Here is a 19,297-nt window from a genome sequence, read left to right as displayed (position 1 = left end):
CAGGGCACCAATGTGCAATGCAGGCTGGCTTCTGAGGTGACCTCTGACCCTCAGCATCAGGACAGCCTATGTGTGGCATTGGTCTGGTGTCACCCTGAAGATCAGCATGACCTTTGAACTGATCAAACATGTCCATGACCCCGGCTCTAATGCTGACTTCATGGCCTTAGAAAGCTCTACACAGGCTCTGTAAAACGCTGAATCTGACAATGAAAATGAAATACGTATTTCCTCTACATGCCTTGTAGTAACCAGACTGTCCTTCCTCTCCCTGCTGAGCTCTCTCTCTCCACACCAGCATCAGGGAACTGAACTCTTCAGAAGGTCCCCGCCTCCTCCCGGGGCTTCCAGGAGCCTCTGAGAGGCACAATGATTATGAGCATGTTGCAGACGAGCCCTCTAATCACAGCTCTACTATCACTAGCCTCTCTGTATGTGTGTGACAGAGACAGAGAGAGGGACAGATAGGGACAAATCAACTGGGAAGGGAGAGAAATGAGAAGCATCAGTTCTTCATTGAGGCATCGTAGTTGTTCATTGATTGCTTTTCTCATAGGTTCCTTGACCGGGGGACTACAGCAGAGTGAGTGACCCCTTGCCCAAGCCAGCAACCTTGGGCTCAAGCCAGCAACCTTGAGCTTCAAGCCAGTGACCTTTGGGCTCAAGCCAGCAACCCTGCACTCAGATGAGCCCATGCTCAAGCCGACAACCTCAAGGTTTCGAACATGAAACCTCAGCATCCCAGGTCAATGCTCTGACGACTGTACCACCACCAGTAAGGCTCACTAGCCTTTGAGAAAATTACCCAATCTCTCAGAACCTCAGCTTCTCCATCTGTAATGATGATAATTATAATAGTAGTACATAACTGATTAAGAAAGATCTTGTACAGCCCTGGCCGGATAGATAGCTCGGTTGGTTAGAGCTTCATCTGGAAGCACAGAGGTTTCTGATTCAATTATGGTCAGGGCACATACAAGAACAGATTGATGTTTCTGTCTCTTTCTCTCTCTCTCTCCCTCCCTCCCTTCCTCTCTCACTAAAATCAATAAATAAAATATTTTAATTAAAAAGAAAAGACCTTGTATATACAGACTCAGCACAGGGCCAGACACTTAACTAGGTTCTCAGTAAACATCAGCTGTTGTGGTTTTGCTAATGTTATCCTCAGCCTGGTGCTGGAGGCCACTATCAATCTGGGCCCACTGTTCCCTTCTCACTGGGCTTATATGTCATGTGACTTAGTCCCACTTATATGGCCTTAGCCTGGCTGCCCTTTGTACCCAGACACAGAATGAATGCCCTCCCTTTCTCGTCTCTCTAAAGCTTACCCCCAGCCTCTAAGTCAGGCTGTGTGGCCTCCTCCAGGATGCCTTTCAGGACCACCCAGTGCTCAGCGTCACTCCTTTCCTGACCTGCAGATCCACCATGCTTGTTTGTTAGAGGCTGTCATGTTTTCTACAAAATGTTTGCCTGTGTTGAGATAGCTTAGTGTGAGCTGATTCCAGCCTCTGCCCCTGTGTAAATAGCGCTGCTGAGGCCCTAGGCCCCCACCCATTGCAGCCTCACCTTCAGCAGGCCCAGCAAAAGTGCCCCCACACTCCACACAATACCATGCCCTGTACCCATGGCCAGCAAACTCACAGAGAAACTTCCAAGCTTTTTAAGATTCCAAACTTTCCAACTGTTTTGGAGCCTGAGACCCTTGTCAACCTTCCCCAGGTCTCTGAATCCTCCCTCCTTCCCTCTTTCTCCTCCCCCACCCCAAGGTAACACAGCCAGGCCTCCCAGGACTCAGACATCACTGACCCAGTTTCCAAACAAAGGCTCCCCTGTAAGCAGATCACAAAACAGCAAGGCCATCATGCCTGATCCTTATGCTCGGTCTCAGTAAATGGCACTAAGAGCATGAACCCACCCCACCAGCACCTAACACAGCTGTACCTGCACCCCTGACAACAAGGCTGTGCAGCCTCACAGGCTGCGTCTCCCAAGCCACGCTACCCCACAACCAACAGGGCCATCAGTCTGCATGCTGTTGGTCCTGTGCACCCCCACCCCTACCACCAGCCCATAGAGGCTCAGGAGCTCAATGACTGGAGAAGGGACCCATTGCCAGCCTAGAGAGCCTGCTTTTGCACCACAACTTTGCTCCTGCTATTCCCCCTGTTTGGAAACCCTCCCATTACCTATGTGAAACAACAACAAAAAACACCACTGCAGGGAGATGTGCAGTCGGTGCGAACCATTATTATTGTTTTAACTTCCAAACCACAGATCTCACCTCAAGGCCTACCTCTTCCATAAAGCCTTCCTTAAGAGCTCCCCGTGGTGGCCTGCCTGCCTCCTGCAGTGTGCTGCTGCCCTCACCAGTCTGGACAGGGCCAGGAGAGAGAACCACGCCCAGGCGCCCCTGGGCTGGAGCAGGACACAGACTGCCTTCTCCTCCCCATTCCCTGGACACAGGCTGTCTGTACAAACACGTGCACACCTGATTTTGGCCCCTCTTCCATCCCTGCAGCCTGGCAGCTCTCAGGTTTGCCCATGACTGAGTTTTGGAGGCTGCAGCCAGGTCACTCCCCAACAGCCACCACTGGGCCAGGCCCAGGAGAAGTGGTGTTCAATAAATGCTGAGTTGAAGCACCAGCTCTCTGGGACCTAGATTCTGGAATATATGTCCACCATAATCCTACCTGTACCTGCGAGCCACAGAGAGCCCTTGCCCACCTTACCTGTTCCTCCCCATCGTCTCATGGTCTTTAACCACCACGTGAAGCTCAGAGCTCTGGTCCAGGGGGATACCCTTGAGATCCCACTCAAAGCCCTGGAAGAAAAGGAAAAAAGTCATCTTCACCTGTGGCCCACCTAGGAGAAGAGACCGTCTGGTCCACCCTGGTCCCGCAGGGGCTCTGAGCAGGCATCCATAAGTGATGCTGGTGGTTGGACAGATAAATGAGTGGATGAATGAATACATGAATGGCAGGGTTCCAAAGCTTCAAAGTGACGGTGAGCACTGAAGGCAGCAGAAGAGAGGCGGCTAGACTCCCATTACCCCTCCCCAGTTCAATTCCACCAATCACCAGGCCTAGAAGCACGGCTGGGGGGAAATGCCCAGTGATCCTGCAGGGTTTTCTGAGATCAAGATCAACGTGCTCATCCAGAAGCCAGGCCCCTCCCTGGTAGGCAGCATGAGTTAGTGCCATACTGGGGAGGCCCAGCCAGAGGCCCCAGGACCTTCCTTAGAGCAAAGGCTCCCCTGTGCATTCCAACCCCACCCACACAAGGCATCCAGGGCTTCCCAGGGACCACCAGGGAAGTGAATACAGGGAGCCAGTTAAGGGCAAGGGGCCAGCAGGAGCCAGGGGAGGACCTGGTGAATCTGGGAGGGCAGTGGGAAAGAGGTGGGATTTGGTCAGAGAGAATGACCTGTGTAAGGGAGACAAAGCAGGCAAGAGAGCCCCTAAACACCCTCTCCCTGCTTGACCAGAGCTGGAGGGAACAAAGACATCTTACTTTTCCTCATGCCACACCCACATCACAGGTAAGATGCCTCTGTTTACCTGCACGCCAGGCCACCAACCATCCTCCTAGGTTCCAAGCAGCAGGAGTATTTATTTAGGTGGCACACTGGATAACCAGTCTGTCCCCTCCTTGACAGTATCACTGAGAAAGCCGCCTTCCTGCACAAGCCCTCTGACTTGTTCCTGCAGAGGCAGCTGCAGCACAGAGAGCAGAAGAGAGGCAGGGTGAACAAACTCGCATACCTCATTCCACACAGGGTTCACGTTGTTCTTGATGACTTTGGTTCTCTTCTTTACACCTAGGAGAGACACGAAGAGGGAGTAAGAGATTATCCCACCACTGCAGCGCCCATCGAATCAGTCGGCTTCTCAGACACGCACTGCCGCTCGCTCGAGCCTTATAGAACCTGCGGCTACCCTGAGAACCTGCCAGTCTGCATGAATGCCCAGTGCCAATCACACAACTTCTGTCCCTCAATTCTGGGATGGAGAAACAGCAGCCCCATCAGAAAGGTGTTTTTAAAAGGAAAATAACCCAGGCTGACTCATTCTAATGAGTTTTTTTTGTTTTTTGTTTTTTGTTTTTTCATTTTTCTGAAGCTGGAAACAGGGAGAGACAGTCAGACAGACTCCCGCATGCGCCCGACCGGGATCCACCCGGCACGCCCACCATGGGGCGACGCTCTGCCCACCAGGGGGCGATGCTCTGCCCATCCTGGGCGTCGCCATGTTGCGACCAGAGCCACTCTAGCACCTGGGGCAGCGGCCAAGGAGCCATCCCCAGTGCCCGGGCCATCTTTGCTCCAATGGAGCATTGGCTGCGGGAGGGGAAGAGAGAGACAGAGAGGAAAGCGCGGCGGAGGGGTGGAGAAGCAAATGGGCGCTTCTCCTGTGTGCCCTGGCCGGGAATCGAACCCGGGTCCTCCGCACGCTAGGCCGACGCTCTACCGCTGAGCCAACCGGCCAGGGCATGAGTTTGTTATTGTTACTCCTAACTTCCTGAATAAAAATTTTCAGTTGTACCTTTTCTGACTCTAAGTATGAATGACCTTGCCTGACCAGATAGATGGTGGCGCAGTAGATAGAGCACTGGACGGGGACGTGGAGGACCCAGGTTCAAGGTCGCCAGCTTGAGCATGGGCTCACCAGCTTGAGCACGAGGTCACTGGCTTGAGCGTGGGATCACAGACATGACCCCATGGTCGCTGGCTTGAGCCCAAAGATCACTGGCTTGAAGCCCAAATTGGCTGGCTTGAAAAAGGGGTCATTCGCTCTGCTGTAGCCTTCCCGGTCAAGGGACATATGAGAAAGAAATCAAAGAACCAAGATGCCACAACAAAGAAAAACTTGATGCTTCTCATCTCTCTTCTTTCCTTTCTGTCTGTCCCTCTCTCTGTCGCAAATATATATATATATATATATATATATATATATATATATATATATATATATATATATATATCTCTTCATAGAGAATATTGTTTTTTAATTAAAGTCATTCACCACCACCTATTATATAATTCCATTTATATGAAATGACTAGAATAAGCAAATCCACAGATACGTAGTTTCCATGGGTTGGGAGAGATGGGAATAAGGAGTCAGTGCTTAATGGAGGTTTCTTTTGGGGTGATGAAATAGTCTGTGTTTAGATAGTGATGACGGTTGCACAGCATTGTGAATATACTAAAAACTTTTTAAATTGTACACTTTTAAATAGTTTCAATGGTAAATTTTAGAGTATGTAAATTTTATCTTGTTTTTTTAAAAAATCCAGTTTACCCTGGTCTCAACAGGGTCTGTCCCAAGGCAGTTCTATCTGCTCCTGAGGGCTGGGACAAGGTTGATGCAGAATGGTTTGGGGTAGACAACAAGAAGAATTAGCACTACGATTGCAAAGATCGGACCCACGGTGCCCCAGATGACAGACAGACAGAGCGCTTCCTCTGGAGCCTCGGGTACAAGAGCGTGGACGAGAGGCACAGAAGCAGCTAAGCATGTCCTACTCTTCCATTAAGCATCAGAACAGAAATAATTCTGTGTTCAAATGGATGATTAAAACTGTTCACCAGACCTGTGGTGGCACAGTGGATAAAGCGTCGACCTGGAAATGCTGAGGTCGCCGGTTCGAAACCCTGGGCTTGCCTGGTCAAGACACATATGGGAGTTGATGCTTCCAGCTCCTCCCCCCTGTCTCTCTCCCCCCGCCTCTCTGTCTCTCTCTCTCTCTCCCTATCTCTCTCCTCTCTAAAATGAATAAATAAAATTAAAAAAAAAAAAAAAACTGTTCACCAGACACAAAAATGTATGTGGGTTGGATGTTAAAGATCACATGGCCCAGCCACCCCGCCTGTGCATGCAAGTCTCCCGTGAGAAGCCTTTGTCCCCACTTGGACTGTCCAGCTTCTACAGAGGGGACCAGGAAAGCCCTCAAGCCTCTGGAAACATCTTCCAGGACCCCTGAGGCTTCCCTGAAGCTGAGCAGTGTCAGGGCTGGTCTGGTTTCTGGGAAGTGCAGCCTCCTGAGGAGTCGGCCCCACCTGGCACGTTTCAGAGCAGAAAATGGAGCGTGCTTCAGAGCAGAGGTGCCAAGGGCACAAGCAAGGTTTGGGGAAGGATTTGGGGAAGTGGCAGGCTTATTCATTCATTTTCAAGAAAATGTCTGTCGAATGCCTTCATCTGAATAATTATGGTTTTTCAGGCACTGTTTCAAGTAAAAACAGTGTTTTGTGGCTGGGGAAATGGCTAGCTCAGCTTGCAACTCAAGCAGGCACACAATGCTTTCTCTTGCAACAATCATTTTTCAGTGTGTAGCAGACATGCTCTACGCATACTTCCCAGTTCAACAGCAAACTATTACAAACACATGTACTTGAGGATCAAGATCAATAAAATTAATAATTTCACTGCCTTATTAAGGATATTCTTCAACAAAACTGGTTTTTTAATTTGTTTGTTTGTTTGTTTGTTTTTTATTTTAGAGAGAGAAGCGGGAGGCAGAGGGACAGACAGGAAGGGAAAGAGATGAGAAGCATCAACTCATAGTTGCGGCTCCTTAGTTGTTCATTGATTGCTCCTCATATGTGCCTTGACCAGAGGGCTCCCGCTGAGCCAGTAACCCCTTGCTCAAGCCAGTGACCTTGGGCTTCAAGCCAGCGACCATGGGGTCGTGTTGATAAGCCCACACTCAATCCAGTGACCTGGGGCTTCAAGCCAGCAACCATGGGTCTTGTTGATAAGCCCACACTCAATCCAATGACCTTGGGCTTCAAGCCAGCGACCATGGGGTCGTGTTGATAAGCCCACACTCAATCCAGTGACCCTGGGCTTCAAGCCAGCGACCATGGGTTGTGTTGATAAGCCCACACTCAATCCAGTGACCTGGGGTTTGGACCTGGGTCCTCAGCATCTCAGGCTGACTGCCACCACCTGGTCAGGCCAAAACTGGCTTTTTTAAAAACTGTAATTACATGAGAGTGAATAAAAGTACAAGTTGGTGCCAACATGTTCATTAGTATTAAGGCATGAACCATTCACCTTCCACCATTGTCAATGCAGATTTAACACAGTGAAAAAGGCAAATAGTATCTTAGTATTATTGTGAAAATAGTTATGACCTTGCTAACTTGCTCAGAGTCTTGGGGATTTCCCAGGGGTTCATGTACAACACTTGAAAAACCTCTTAGGAAATGTATTAAACATTTTAGCCTCTGTTTCTTCATCTGTGAGATCATAATAATGCCTCCCTAGAGTTGCTGTGAAAATTAGACAAGATAGGATGATTGGGTGCCCCGCACATACTGTACTCATTAAATGTAAGTTTCTTTCCCCTCCCCTCTGTGCACCATTCTGATGCATCTAGTGAACTCCTACGGATTCTTCAATACCCAGCTCACTTTCTCTTCTGATAAGCCTCTCTTGACTTTCCCAGAGATGGCTGTAAGCTGTGAGTATATGTACCAGACAGCAGCATGTTTGTTTTCCCAACTCGACTGTGAACTTCAGAGGGCAGGTGCCAGGCTTTAGCATTATTAACCCCAGTATACAGTGAGGTCCCCAGAAATTAGGTACTGAATGAATGGGTCATTTTCTTCCACAAGTTGGTCGCAAGTTCACTTCCTCACCAGAGGATAGAATCATTGCTCTCAGAATACGCCATAAGACTGCATTAACAGTATAATAACTGCAGCCTGACCAGGCGGTGGCACAGTGGATAGAGCATCAGCCTGGGACGCAGAGGACCAAGGTTCGAAACCCCAAGGTCACTGGCTTGAGTGTGGGATGATAGACATGACCCATGGTACTAGCTTGAGATCAAAGGTCGCTGGCTTGAAGCCCAAGGTCATTGGTTTGAGCAAGTGGTCACTCACTCTGCTGGAGCACCTACCCGCCCCCCCCCATCAAGGCACATATGAGAAAGCAATCAATGAATAACTAAAGTGATACAACAAAGAATTGATGCTTCTCATCTCTCTCCCTTCCTGTCTGTCTGTCCCTCTGTCTCTCACTAAAAAAAAAGGCATGATCTCACCAATGAATGGAGGGGGTGAAAGGAAGCACAGTAAGAGGGGTGCCCTGAAGAGGCACCAATTATCTTCCCAAAAATTGGTTCAGGTCTTCCCTGGCTGAACCATTCTAAATCTTCCTGTGGGCTTTGTTGGTGTGGCTCCAGCAGGCAATAGACACATGGCTTTGAAGTCATTCAAATAGCCACTACCATGTGACATTAGGTAGGGCTTATAACACCTCTAGGCCTCAGCTCTCTTGGCAACAAATTAATGGGTCCTCTTTATGGGGTTCTGAAAGGACATAAGATGCTATTAAGCGCCTATTTCCCCTCCCCTACTTCAACTTCCTCTGCTCTACAGAAGTAACATGAAAAATTCCATCTGCAGCTTCTCTTGAGTGGTCCAGCTGGAAGCATTTCTTGGTGCTCCTGCCTAGTATTAACTAAGCAGTGTCTGTGTGCCAAGCCCTGTGCAGATGTCTTTTAAGAATTTTCCATTTCCTGCCTCCCCTGAAGATGACGAGAACAAAGGCCCTCAATAAGGTTTCACTAAGTCCTGGTTAAAAGGGCCAACTCTGGGACCCTCTGGTTAACATTGAGGGGTTACTGATGGGCACTACAGCCCTGAAGAGGAACAACAAAGAAACATGAACATAGCACAAAATCACAAGACTTACAGGCGCCAAGAAAAAGGAAGGCGAGCTGCTAATTAGGAAACCGTTTAAAAAAAAATGGTTCCTTCCTCATCATGACTTTAGACCTGTCCTGTCCTTGCCAATTAATTTTGACCTTAAGTGATATGGTTTTATACATGTAATTTAACAGACTCAATAGTTAAATATACAAGAGAGCTCAGAGCTCAAAGCTGGGGTTCAGGGCAGGGGGAAGAACTATGCCCTGTCCCCAGATTGCGCCGCAGAACTGGGGGCCAGCAGGCATTCGCAAGAATCATGCCGAAGCTGTGGGTGTTCCTCCAGACCAAAGGACTCAGAGAAGAGGAATAAACCTACTTTTCTGTCTGCTATTGAAATTCTACACCTGATTCCCCACGCCAACGAAACAACTCTAACTCAGACTCCTTGACCAGAGTCCCCCCCACTGATGCTTTGTGGTGATTTTCAAACTACTCATTGAGACACATTAGAGGGCCATGACATCAATGGAATGAGTTGACTGATATCTCCTTTTAACGACAGAACAGACCTAAGAAGAAAACATCAGAGTACATCTTTCATCAGAAAAGTACTATTGAAACTTTTGATTATATAATTTCATGTATATATTTATATATAAATGCTATATCTTAATGTAAATGTAAGTCTTGTTGCATGTAGCAGTCCAAAAACTTTTAAAATATTGCCTTAAAGGAAGATTGTCCAAAGAGAACTAGAGAACAAAGAAATTACCATCTTGGCCTTTGAGTGCTAAGAGCCAAGTCGTGTGGCAGGAAAGATGTAGAACACCATTCTGGTCCCCCACTGAAGCCACTCTGGTAAGACCATGGGCTGAGGGAGGGGAACTGAGGAAGGCCTCAGAGAAAGGTAAGAAGCCGGACCATCCTGCGCCAGCCAGAGCTGGGAGCCGCCTAGCTGAGCAGGAAGCCCACGTATATCCCGACACTGACATGGCAGGTGTGGCCATGGCTTTGCATAAAGAGACACCTCACTGCCCTTCTGCTCCCCACCTGGTAAAGTCTACCCATTAATAGCCAGGGTTCTGTGTCCCACAGTGGCCTCAGCCTCAGGTCCATCTTGTGGGGGCAGACACCTCTCAGTGGTCCAATGTGCTTGTTAGCCCCCCAGGGCCTGAACCCATACAGGGGTTACAGCATGGAAGAAAACACCTGACTAGCTGCCAATCTCCAAAAGACAGATAGGGCAGACCCCTGCCCCCCAACTCAATCATAAAGGTCATGGTACACTTGGGAAACAGACAGAAAAGCTTATTTTTGTAACACTGATGACAATGGGCTCTTTGGGGCTTGTGGGATCGCAGAGAAGACAAACTCTAAAGCAGAGCTGAACACTGAGGATGCACACCACAGCCTGTCACTGGGAGGGTTTCATGCCTGTCAAAGGACGGTTTAAGGAAAGGCTGAGAAATACTGGTCCATTTCTCATTGACAGATAATGTTCATTACAGATAAATGGATAAACAGAATGTGGGATATCCATACAATGAAATATTATTCAGCCAAAGGCAGTTCTGATACACGCTACCACTTGGATGAACATTGAAAACATTATTCTAAATGACACGTCAGACACAAAATAACAAATATTATATGATTCAACTTAAATTAACTACCTAGAATAGTCAAGTTCATAAGCACAGAAAGTAGAATAGAAGCTGCCAGGGGCCGTGGGGAGTTATTAATTAATGGGTATGGAGACTCAGTTTGGGATAATAAAAAGGTTCTGGAGATGGATAGTGGTGATGGTTGCACAATGTGAGTATGTTTAATGCCACTGAACGGTACCTTTAAAAGCGGTTAAAATTATAATTTTTATGTATATTTTACCACAATGAAAATAATTTTAAGGTGCCAAGAAGTGAAACATAGTGAGTTGCTGTCCCTAGTATGTAAAGGATTGACTTTCATGAGGGGAATGATGGTAACAAAAGTGTACAAATATTTCTGCATACCTGTTACATGCCTGGTACTATGCTGGGGGCGGGATTAATTCAAGGGGTTGCAGATGCCACAGCCACCCTACCCTCATATCCAAGCTGAGAGAGAAGCAGTCCCTGCTCCCTGGAGCTGAAAATGCAGGGGAGAAGACCGGATATTTCCAAGGATGGCCCCACTGAACCAGCATACTGGCAATCGCATCTTTGCACAGTGCCCCTCCACACTGACCTGAGACAGCCCTGTGGCTCCAAGTAGGGCCAGCAGCTTCTACTGTCATGCCTTTGGGAGCTCTGAATGCCCATGTAAGAAGTTCAGCTACTCTGCTCGAGAGATTGTGCTAGAAGCCTTGTGAAAAGGAAAGGTTTATACACCCATGTCCATAGTAGCTAAAATGTGTAAGCAATCCAAGCATCCACCAACAGATAAAAGGATAAGCAAAATGTGAACTGTACATATAATGGAATATTACTCAGTCTTATAAAAGAAGGAAACTCTGACACGTGCTACAATATGGCTGAACCTTGAGGACATTATACTAAGTGAAATAAGCCAGTTACCAGGGGCTTGGGGAGGAGAGAATGAGGAGATATTATTTAATGGGCATAGAGTTTCAGTTTGAAAGAGTTCTGGAGAGGGATGACGGTGATGGTTGCATAACAATATGAATGTACTTAATGCCACTGTACTGTACACTTAAAAATGGTTAAGATGGTGCCTGACCAGGAGGTGGCGCAGTAGATAGAGCATAGGACTGGGATGCAGAAGGACCCAGGTTCGAGACCCAAAGGTTGCAGGCTTGAGCAAAAGCTCACCAGTTTGGACCCAAGGTCGCTGGCTCAAGCAAGGGGTTACTCAGCCTGCTGAAGGCCCTTGGTCAAGGCACATATGAGAAAGCAATCAATGAACAACTAAGGTGTCCCAATGAAAAACTGATGATTGATGCTTCTCATCTCTCTCCGTTCCTGTCTGTCTGTCCCTCCCTATCCCTCTCGCTGACTCTCTCTCTGTCCCTGAAAAAAAAAATGGTTAAGATGGTAAATTTTATGTTATGTACATTTTACTACAATTTTTTCAAATTTTTCCTTTGATTTGAGAGGGGGGGATGGGGAAGGGGGGAAGAGAAAGACAGAGGGAGCATCAACTCATTTTTCCACTTTAGTTGTTCCTTTTTTTTTTTTTTTTTTTTTTTTTTTTTGTGAAGGGAGAGGAAATAGTGAGGCAGACTCCCACATGCTCCCTGAATGGGATCCACCCAGCAACCACATCTGGGGCCAATGTTTGGGTACTGAGCCATTTTTAGCACTTGAGGCCAATGCACTCAGACCAACTAAGCACCAGGGGCCATGCTTGAACCAATCAAGAAACTGCCTGCAGGACAGGAAGAGGGAAAGAAAGTAGAAAGGGAGGGGGAAAGAAGCAGATGGTCATTCCTCCTGTGTACCCTGACTGGGAATCAAACCCGAGAGGTCCATATACCGGCTGATGCTGTATCCACTGAGCCATCAACCAGAGCCAGTTGTTCCATTTTTTAGTTGTGCATTCATTCATTGTTTCTCCTTGTGCCCTCACAACCTTGGCACACTGGGACCACTCTCAATCCACTGAGTCACCTGGCCAGGACCCACCTTGGGAGATGTGAGGACACAGGCTGTGTGGTGGGCTCTATGCCAGTGTCTGGGTTGGGAACAGGGTGGGAGAGTAGGAGAGGATGTCTCAGGTTCTGACAGGGGTGCGTGGCGGGCTGGTGGTGCCGTCCACCTAGAGAGAGAGCACGCAAAAGATATGAGAGGAGATGGGGTGTTCTGGACCTCCAGAGAGAGACAGGTTGTCTCTGCCCAGGGGAAAGGACCTACTGTCGGGAGCTGCACTATGCCTCGTGATCCTGCAGGCAGCCTCAACGCAACCTCTCATTTACTCCTCAGATATTTATTGAGGACTTGCTCTGTACTGGGCACTCTCTTGACACTTCATTAAAATACCCAGCAGACAGAGAACGTGATAGAAATTCAGATAGCAACAGACAACCAGAAGCAGAGGCAACTGAAAGGAGGAAAGCTAGCCCGGGCTGCTGCTGAAGTGAAGTCTGCTTTACATCTCGGCACTGATTCCCCAACAGAAAGAGTAGGCTTTGCCTTGACTCAGGCCTGGGCCCCCAGAACTGGGAAGTGTCATTTCCCACCCTACCCAGCAGAAGCCCTGCCCCTCTCACCCTCAAGAACTCCCACTCCATCTCCTTCTTTCTAAATCCTAACTGAGGCCTGACCAGGTGGTGGCGCAGTGGATAGAGCGTTGGACTGGGATGCAGAAGACCCAGGTTCGAGACCCCGAGGTCGCCAGTTTGAGTGCGGGTTCATCTGGTTTGAGCAAAAGCTCACCAGCTTGAACCCAAGGTCACTGGCTCCAGCAAGGGGTTACTCGGTCTGCTGAAGGCCCACAGTCAAGGCACATATGAGAAAGCAATCAATGAACAACTAAGGTGTTGCAACGTGCAACGAAAAACTAATGATTGATGCTTCTCATCTCTCTCTGTTCCTGTCTGTCTGTCCCTGTCTATTCCTCTCTCTGACTCACTGTCTCTGTAAAAAATAAATAAATAAAAATTTTTTAAAAATCTGCTTTAAATCCTAACTGAAACCACACTTTCTAGGAAAGGAGCATCCAGGAAGGAGGTGTGGCCAGTCGATGTACCCATGTAGGTGGAATTTACTCTGAGAGGGCTGATCTTGAAACTCAAAAGTCCAATTAGATAGAATTGAGGGAGAGATTTGAAACATCTATGACAAAAACTGAATATTCTTAAATATAAAAAGCACTTGCAACTAATTAAGAAAAAGACAAACACCCAAAATGAGTAAATTAAAAAGTAATTCAGCCTGAAAAGGTGGTGGCATCAGACTGGGACACAGAGAACCCAGGTTCAAAATGGGCGGGGCAGAAGAAAGGACAGATCACTAAATGTTATAGGAAACGAAGCTGCTCATTTACTAAGACAATTGGTCAAAAATATCTACCACAGCCCAGGCACTCATGGTAGTTTTAGTTAACTAATTAATTAATACATGAACAAAGGAATGAAATGAATTTATTAATCACCTCTACCCTGAAGCCCTGAGACAGGAAAACCAAAAAAGAACCCTTGGAGTCAGGCCTTCCAGAGCTCATAGTCTATTTTGGGAGGCAGATCCTGAAATTACATCCGAGGCTGGAATGCTGGGGAAACAACTGCATGGAGAGTGGGGCCAGCCAGGCCCACGCACTTGGGGCCATTGGGGGAGCCAAGCCCACAGTGCAGGCTGGCTGCTCTGCCAGGCCCCAGCCCCATCTGTGCCACCAGGGGGCTGGGCTCAGGGGTTCTCAACCCTGACAGCGCATCTGACATATTTGGAAATTGTTTAGAAACACCCCTATCTGGGCCCCTCCTCTAGAGACTTAGCTTCAAAAAAGGAGAGAACAGAGGGGCTGGCAGTGAGTTTTTTTTAAAGCTCCGCACATGCCTCTGATGTGCAGCCAGGGTGGAGTACCCCGGTCTAGACAATCATACATTCTGGGTCTGATTATAATGGCCTTCCTCCCTAAGCATCAGCTCAGCCCCAAACTCCAACATGAACTCTCCCTGGGAAGGGCTGGGATATCCCATTATTTTCACCTTTCACCACATCTCACATCAATGTATCTTAAGTTATGTTTCCAAAATGGAACCACCTGTATCAAGTAGGTGATCAGTGCTGATTTTCAGGTCACACAGACCTGCTGCATCAGAACCTCTACGGCTGGGTCCCAGGAATTTGTCTCTGAAGCACACTCTCCAGAGGATTCTCGGGCACAGGCAAGCAGGAAAACCACTGCCCCAGACTGTGTGATGGCCACAGGCGGGGCTCTGAAAGATGAATGGACTTGGAACAATTGGATATGTCACATTCTACTATATCTCGATTTTGCCTGAGGTTTGTCAGTGCGTATATAGTAAGGCATCATAAAGGGTGGGAGAGGACAGCAGCTGCACACTCAGGGTACCTGGCCCAGAGCCACAACCAAGAGGGGCCTCAATAGATTACCTATGAAGTCACCTACCTGACTCAAGGGCACTGCCCACTCCAAGCACTGGTAGTTCCTTGCCCCAACCACTGACCTGGACGCATCATTTAACTTCCCCAGGTTTCCATTTCCTTTCCTGCAGAATGAGAGTAGTAGCTACCAGAAGACTCTTACAGAACCAGGGAAGGACAGCTGTGAGCAGACCCAAAAGAGTCCCAAAGCATCCAAGAGAACTAGGCTGATGTAAGCCCCTGGGCTCAGGGTTCTTTGTAACTTCTTTTCCAGGCAGTGGTGGCCCCACAGAACAGTGCAGGCAGACTGCACTGGTGGACTAGAGAGAACTAGGAATCTTGTCCTGAAGTTGCTTTTCATAGTGGGCACCCAGGAATGTCACCAATTAATGAAAATAGCAGTTTTCTAAAATTTTCATTTCACACTTCTCAGGAGAGAAATTCAATGTAAATTATCCCATAACAAAGCATTAAAGCTGTACAAAGTTCTCACTTTGCCAAACTGTTTTTCATCTGTGGTTGTTAGTATTGGGGGAGGGGTGCTTGGGGAGCAGATGGAAGTCATGGGCCAAAGCTAAAAGTGCCCCTATTATTTCCAAGCCCCATGAAAACACCAGCCATTTCTCACTCTAGGTTTGACCATGTTTTGTGATACACATATTTTTAATTCTACAAAACCACAGGATATGAATCCTCATAAGAGGAAAACTCTCTTGTCTCTCCTTATTTATCTTTCTTTGCAGAACTGGGGTTCTGACTCACAGCCATTGTTTCTCCTCTTAATTTTGACAGATCTTTCCTCTTTCCTTTCCCTTCCTAAGACACCTCCTCCCATGGGAATGACAGCTTTAAAATATGAGGTTAAAGGTAGCGGGTAAGAGGGGGGTTGTAAGTCCTTTGTTGCCCCAAACACAAAGAAAAAGAGAGAGAGACCTTTTCTTGCCTAAACACCACATGTAGTCACTTAGACTCTTTGAATTTTAAAAAATATCCTCGGACACCCTCCTCGAAATCTTTGTATAAAGGCTATATCCGGCCTATTCTGTTCCTTTTACTCCCAGTTGAGACATGGTGGATTCAATATGGCCAGTGTTCAATAAAGACAGGTGAGAGAATGAATGAAATAAAGATTTCAAAGCACACCGTACACACCCAGATTCCTCCTGTACCCTTTATCCCTATTCTAACCTATCTTTATCCCCAGCAAAGGCTCCCACTTTATGCCCTCTAGGTATCGGTCTTAGAAAAGTAGAAACTGTTGACATATTACATCACATTCACTTTCCAAAATTTCAGACCACTAGGGCATTTACTGTGCTCTGTTTGATCCTCCTCACCCTCTCGGCAGAAGACCTGGCTGAGATTTCCGTCCCTGCTGAGAGAGGAAGAAAACTACGTCTTGGACAAGGATTAGTGCTGGAGCCGGGGCCGCAGACCCCGCGGGGAATGCGGAGAGTCAAATGATGCGGGCGCGCTTGCGCGCGGGCGCGGTGGCCACGGACTCTCACCTCGGAAAATTAAGCTGGCGACCGGATCGCTGCGCCGGTCCTTCTTCACACTAGGAAGATTGCTGGCCCTCACCAGCAGGCAGCACAGCATGGCTTGGGCGCCGGGGGAGCGCAGAGGCGCGAGGGCGGGACGGGAGCGGGAGCACCGAGCCCAGACACCCACCAAACGGAACCTGTCGCCTTCTCTGAGCCTCAGCGGAGAGGTCCCAAGGCCTGGGAGAGGCCTCAGGGAGGAACCGGACACTCACTGGGCGTACCCTCCCCACAGCGGGCGGGGCGGGGCAGGGGTCAGACGCGCGCCTTTTGGAGTTCTGGCGCCCCCTCCGCGGGTCCCCGACCGCGTCCGGAATGACAGCGCCACTGACTCGGGACCACAGCTTGGCCCAGCAGCTTGAAAACGGCGCACGCCGGCCCTGCTCGCGGGAGCCCCCAGCGTCCCGGGCTGCCTGCCCAGCCCAGGCTCCAGCGCTCCATACGCCTCCGTGCGACTTCCCCACTGGGGCGCAAATGCTGCGCTCCTCCTCGCTGCGCGCTGGGCGGCCAGCAAGCCGGGGGCGCTTGGCAAATAACGAGGAAGGAGAAATGAGCGACGGCGGGAGAAGGGGAGACCCAGCTTCAGGGGGGAAAAATGTGTCTGCGGGAAATTGCAAATTGGCGCGAGCGCCGAAGGAGTGCGTGGAATGTGCAGAGCGATGGAGCGCGCGCTGTGTCGGGGGCTCTAGCCTCTGAGCCGGCGGTCCAGCCCCGCCAGCCCCATTCCCGTGCTTGGAGCCCGGGCAGCCCATCCGGCTGCTGGGAGCCCCGCGCTCAGACTCCAAGGCTCGAGCCCTCGCGAACCCGCCTCTGTGCCTTCTTCAGAGCAGTCTGGAGTAGCTCATCTCCGGAGACAGAAATCTGTGTCCAAATTATGTTGCGTTCCTGGAGTACAAGGGTCCGCCCTCTGCCCATTCGGTCCCTGGCGTCATCTCCTACAGCAATCTCTAGGCTCCCTCGCCCAGACGTTGGGGAAATTGACTATAGAGTGAGTCTTGGGTGGTGACAGCACGCTTTCCCGCGTTACGTATCGTTCCTTTCCAGCTGATGAACTTATTGACCACAGGGGCCCTGGCGTCTCACCTCTCTACCCCTAAACTCCAGCACTCAGCACCCGACAGGTCCACCTCCCAAGTCCTCACTGACCTCCTTTCTCAGCCTAAATTCAGTGACAAGTTATGACTCTTCTGCACCAAAACTCAGCGCCCTTCCTCCTCTCTTATTTTGAGATTCCAGCATTTTCATGTGGCAAAACCATAGCCTGGTGAAACCCACCTCTGCCTACTGCTCCCCTGCACCCTAACCGCTAAAGGAGTTGGAGAATAACACAGCTAACCTGCCCCATCACTTGATATGTGTGACGCTTCGCTCAGGTGGCGGCCTGGCAATCATGCTGTATTTACGTCTTAGTCTCCCTCTCTCCTAGACAACTGCTTCATACTTTTCTCTGCCCAAACCTATGGCATCCCATCCTCCTCCTCACCCTGTTTGCCTCCTATTTACAGAGCAGAGAACTGTCTCAGGCTTCCAGCCTCCTGGCTCCCGTGCACCTCTGGGCCCAAATCCTTTTCCTTCCCTCCTCTTAATATGAATTAATTATCTGTACTCCTAACTAAAGCCCACTGGCACTGGGGCACTAAATACTGGTCACTGTCACCCACTCAGTGACAAATCTAATGCTGTCCTCTACTCAGCCTTAAAGGTTGTGCCTTCTCTGAATGTCTTGAGCCCTCTTTTTCCTCACTCTCCATGGGTGACCCTGCCCACCTCCATAATGAGATAGACACCTTTGGTCCATTATCCACACTGGAACCAGGTGATCTTAAAAATGATCAGGTTGCCCTGGCCGGTTGGCTCAGTGGTAGAGCGTCGGCCTGGCGTGCGGGGAACCCGGGTTCGATTCCTGGCCAGGGCACATAGGAGAAGCGCCCATTTGCTTCTCCACCCCCCCCTTCCTCTCTGTCTCTCTCTTCCCCTCCCGCAGCCAAGGCTCCATTGGAGCAAAGATGGCCTGGGCGCTGGGGATGGCTCCTTGGCCTCTGCCCCAGGCGCTAGAGTGGCTCTGGTCGCAGCAGAGCAACGCCCCGGAGGGGCAGAGCATCGCCCCCTGGTAGGCAGAGCGTCGCCCCTGGTGGGCATGCCGGGTGGATCCCGGTCGGGTGCATGCGGGAGTCTGTCTGACTGTCTCTCCCCGTTTCCAGCTTCAGAAAAATAAAAATAAATAAAAATAAATTAAAAAAAAGATCAGGTCACCACCCGGATGAAAACACCTCAAAAGCTTTCCAGACTCTTGGGCTACACCCCGGGTCCCTTCTCTTCACCCAGGGGGATAGGCCACTCAGCCCCTCACTCTGAACGCCAGCTCCAGTGGCTTCTGTTTCTGTCCTATGCTGAGCTCCTCCCCAACGTGAAGCTCTACTGCCCTCTCTGCCTGCAACTGCCTTCCTCCCTCTAATTTTTCTAAAAATAGAGTTGGCATACAATATTATAGTAGTTTCAGGTGTACGTAGTAATTTGACATTTATATACCAATGTGTTCACCATGGTAAGTCTAGTAACTGTCATCATGCAACTTCCCCATTCTCTTTACAAGGCCACCCTCATTCATCCTTCAGACTTCAGCTTAAACATCACGTCCCTGGAAAGCTGTCTCTGATCTCCTGGTCTAGGTTGCTCCCCATGGCAAAAAAAACAAAAACACAAACACAAAGCAGCCCTTTTCTTTCTTAGCACCATCACAATTAAAAGGAATAACTATTAATGTAATTTGTTTGATGTCTGGCTAGACCAGGGGTCCCCAAACTTTTTACACAGGGGGCCAGTTCACTGTCCCTCAGACCGTTGGAGGGCCGGACTATAAAAAAAACTATGAACAAATCCCTATGCACACTGCACATATCTTATTTTAAAGTAAAAAAACAAAATGGGAACAAATACAATATTTAAAATAAAGAACAAGTAAATTTAAATCAACAAACTGACCAGTATTTCAGTGGGAACTATGGACCTGCTTTTGGCTAATGGGATGGTCAATGTGCTCCTCTCACTGA

General features: G+C 48.9%; 1 protein-coding gene across 16 annotated transcripts in view; it reads right to left on the bottom strand.

The window, feature by feature from the left end:
* DYSF (dysferlin) overlaps positions 1–19,297 on the bottom strand; it is a 224,706-nt gene that overhangs the window by 193,026 nt on the left and 12,383 nt on the right. For 8 of the 16 annotated variants that reach the window (XM_066267353.1, XM_066267357.1, XM_066267355.1 and 5 more), the window contains exons 1-3: positions 16,215–16,425; positions 3,765–3,820; positions 2,733–2,824 (exon numbers count right to left, since the gene is read on the bottom strand). In XM_066267353.1, coding sequence (XP_066123450.1) covers positions 2,733–2,824; positions 3,765–3,820; positions 16,215–16,305 — 239 coding nt within the window. In that variant the 5' untranslated portion in view covers positions 16,306–16,425. Of the gene's footprint in view, positions 1–2,732; positions 2,825–3,764; positions 3,821–16,214; positions 16,426–19,297 lie in introns of those variants that run through there. The other 8 variants (XM_066267354.1, XM_066267358.1, XM_066267356.1 and 5 more) reach the window with 1 other exon arrangement.

This window comes from Saccopteryx bilineata, chromosome 3, assembly GCF_036850765.1.
Source record: "Saccopteryx bilineata isolate mSacBil1 chromosome 3, mSacBil1_pri_phased_curated, whole genome shotgun sequence".
In the NCBI taxonomy this organism is placed as follows: Eukaryota; Metazoa; Chordata; class Mammalia; order Chiroptera; family Emballonuridae; genus Saccopteryx; species Saccopteryx bilineata.
Note: the sequence above shows the minus strand (reverse complement) of the source record. Positions and strands in the feature narration are given on the sequence as shown.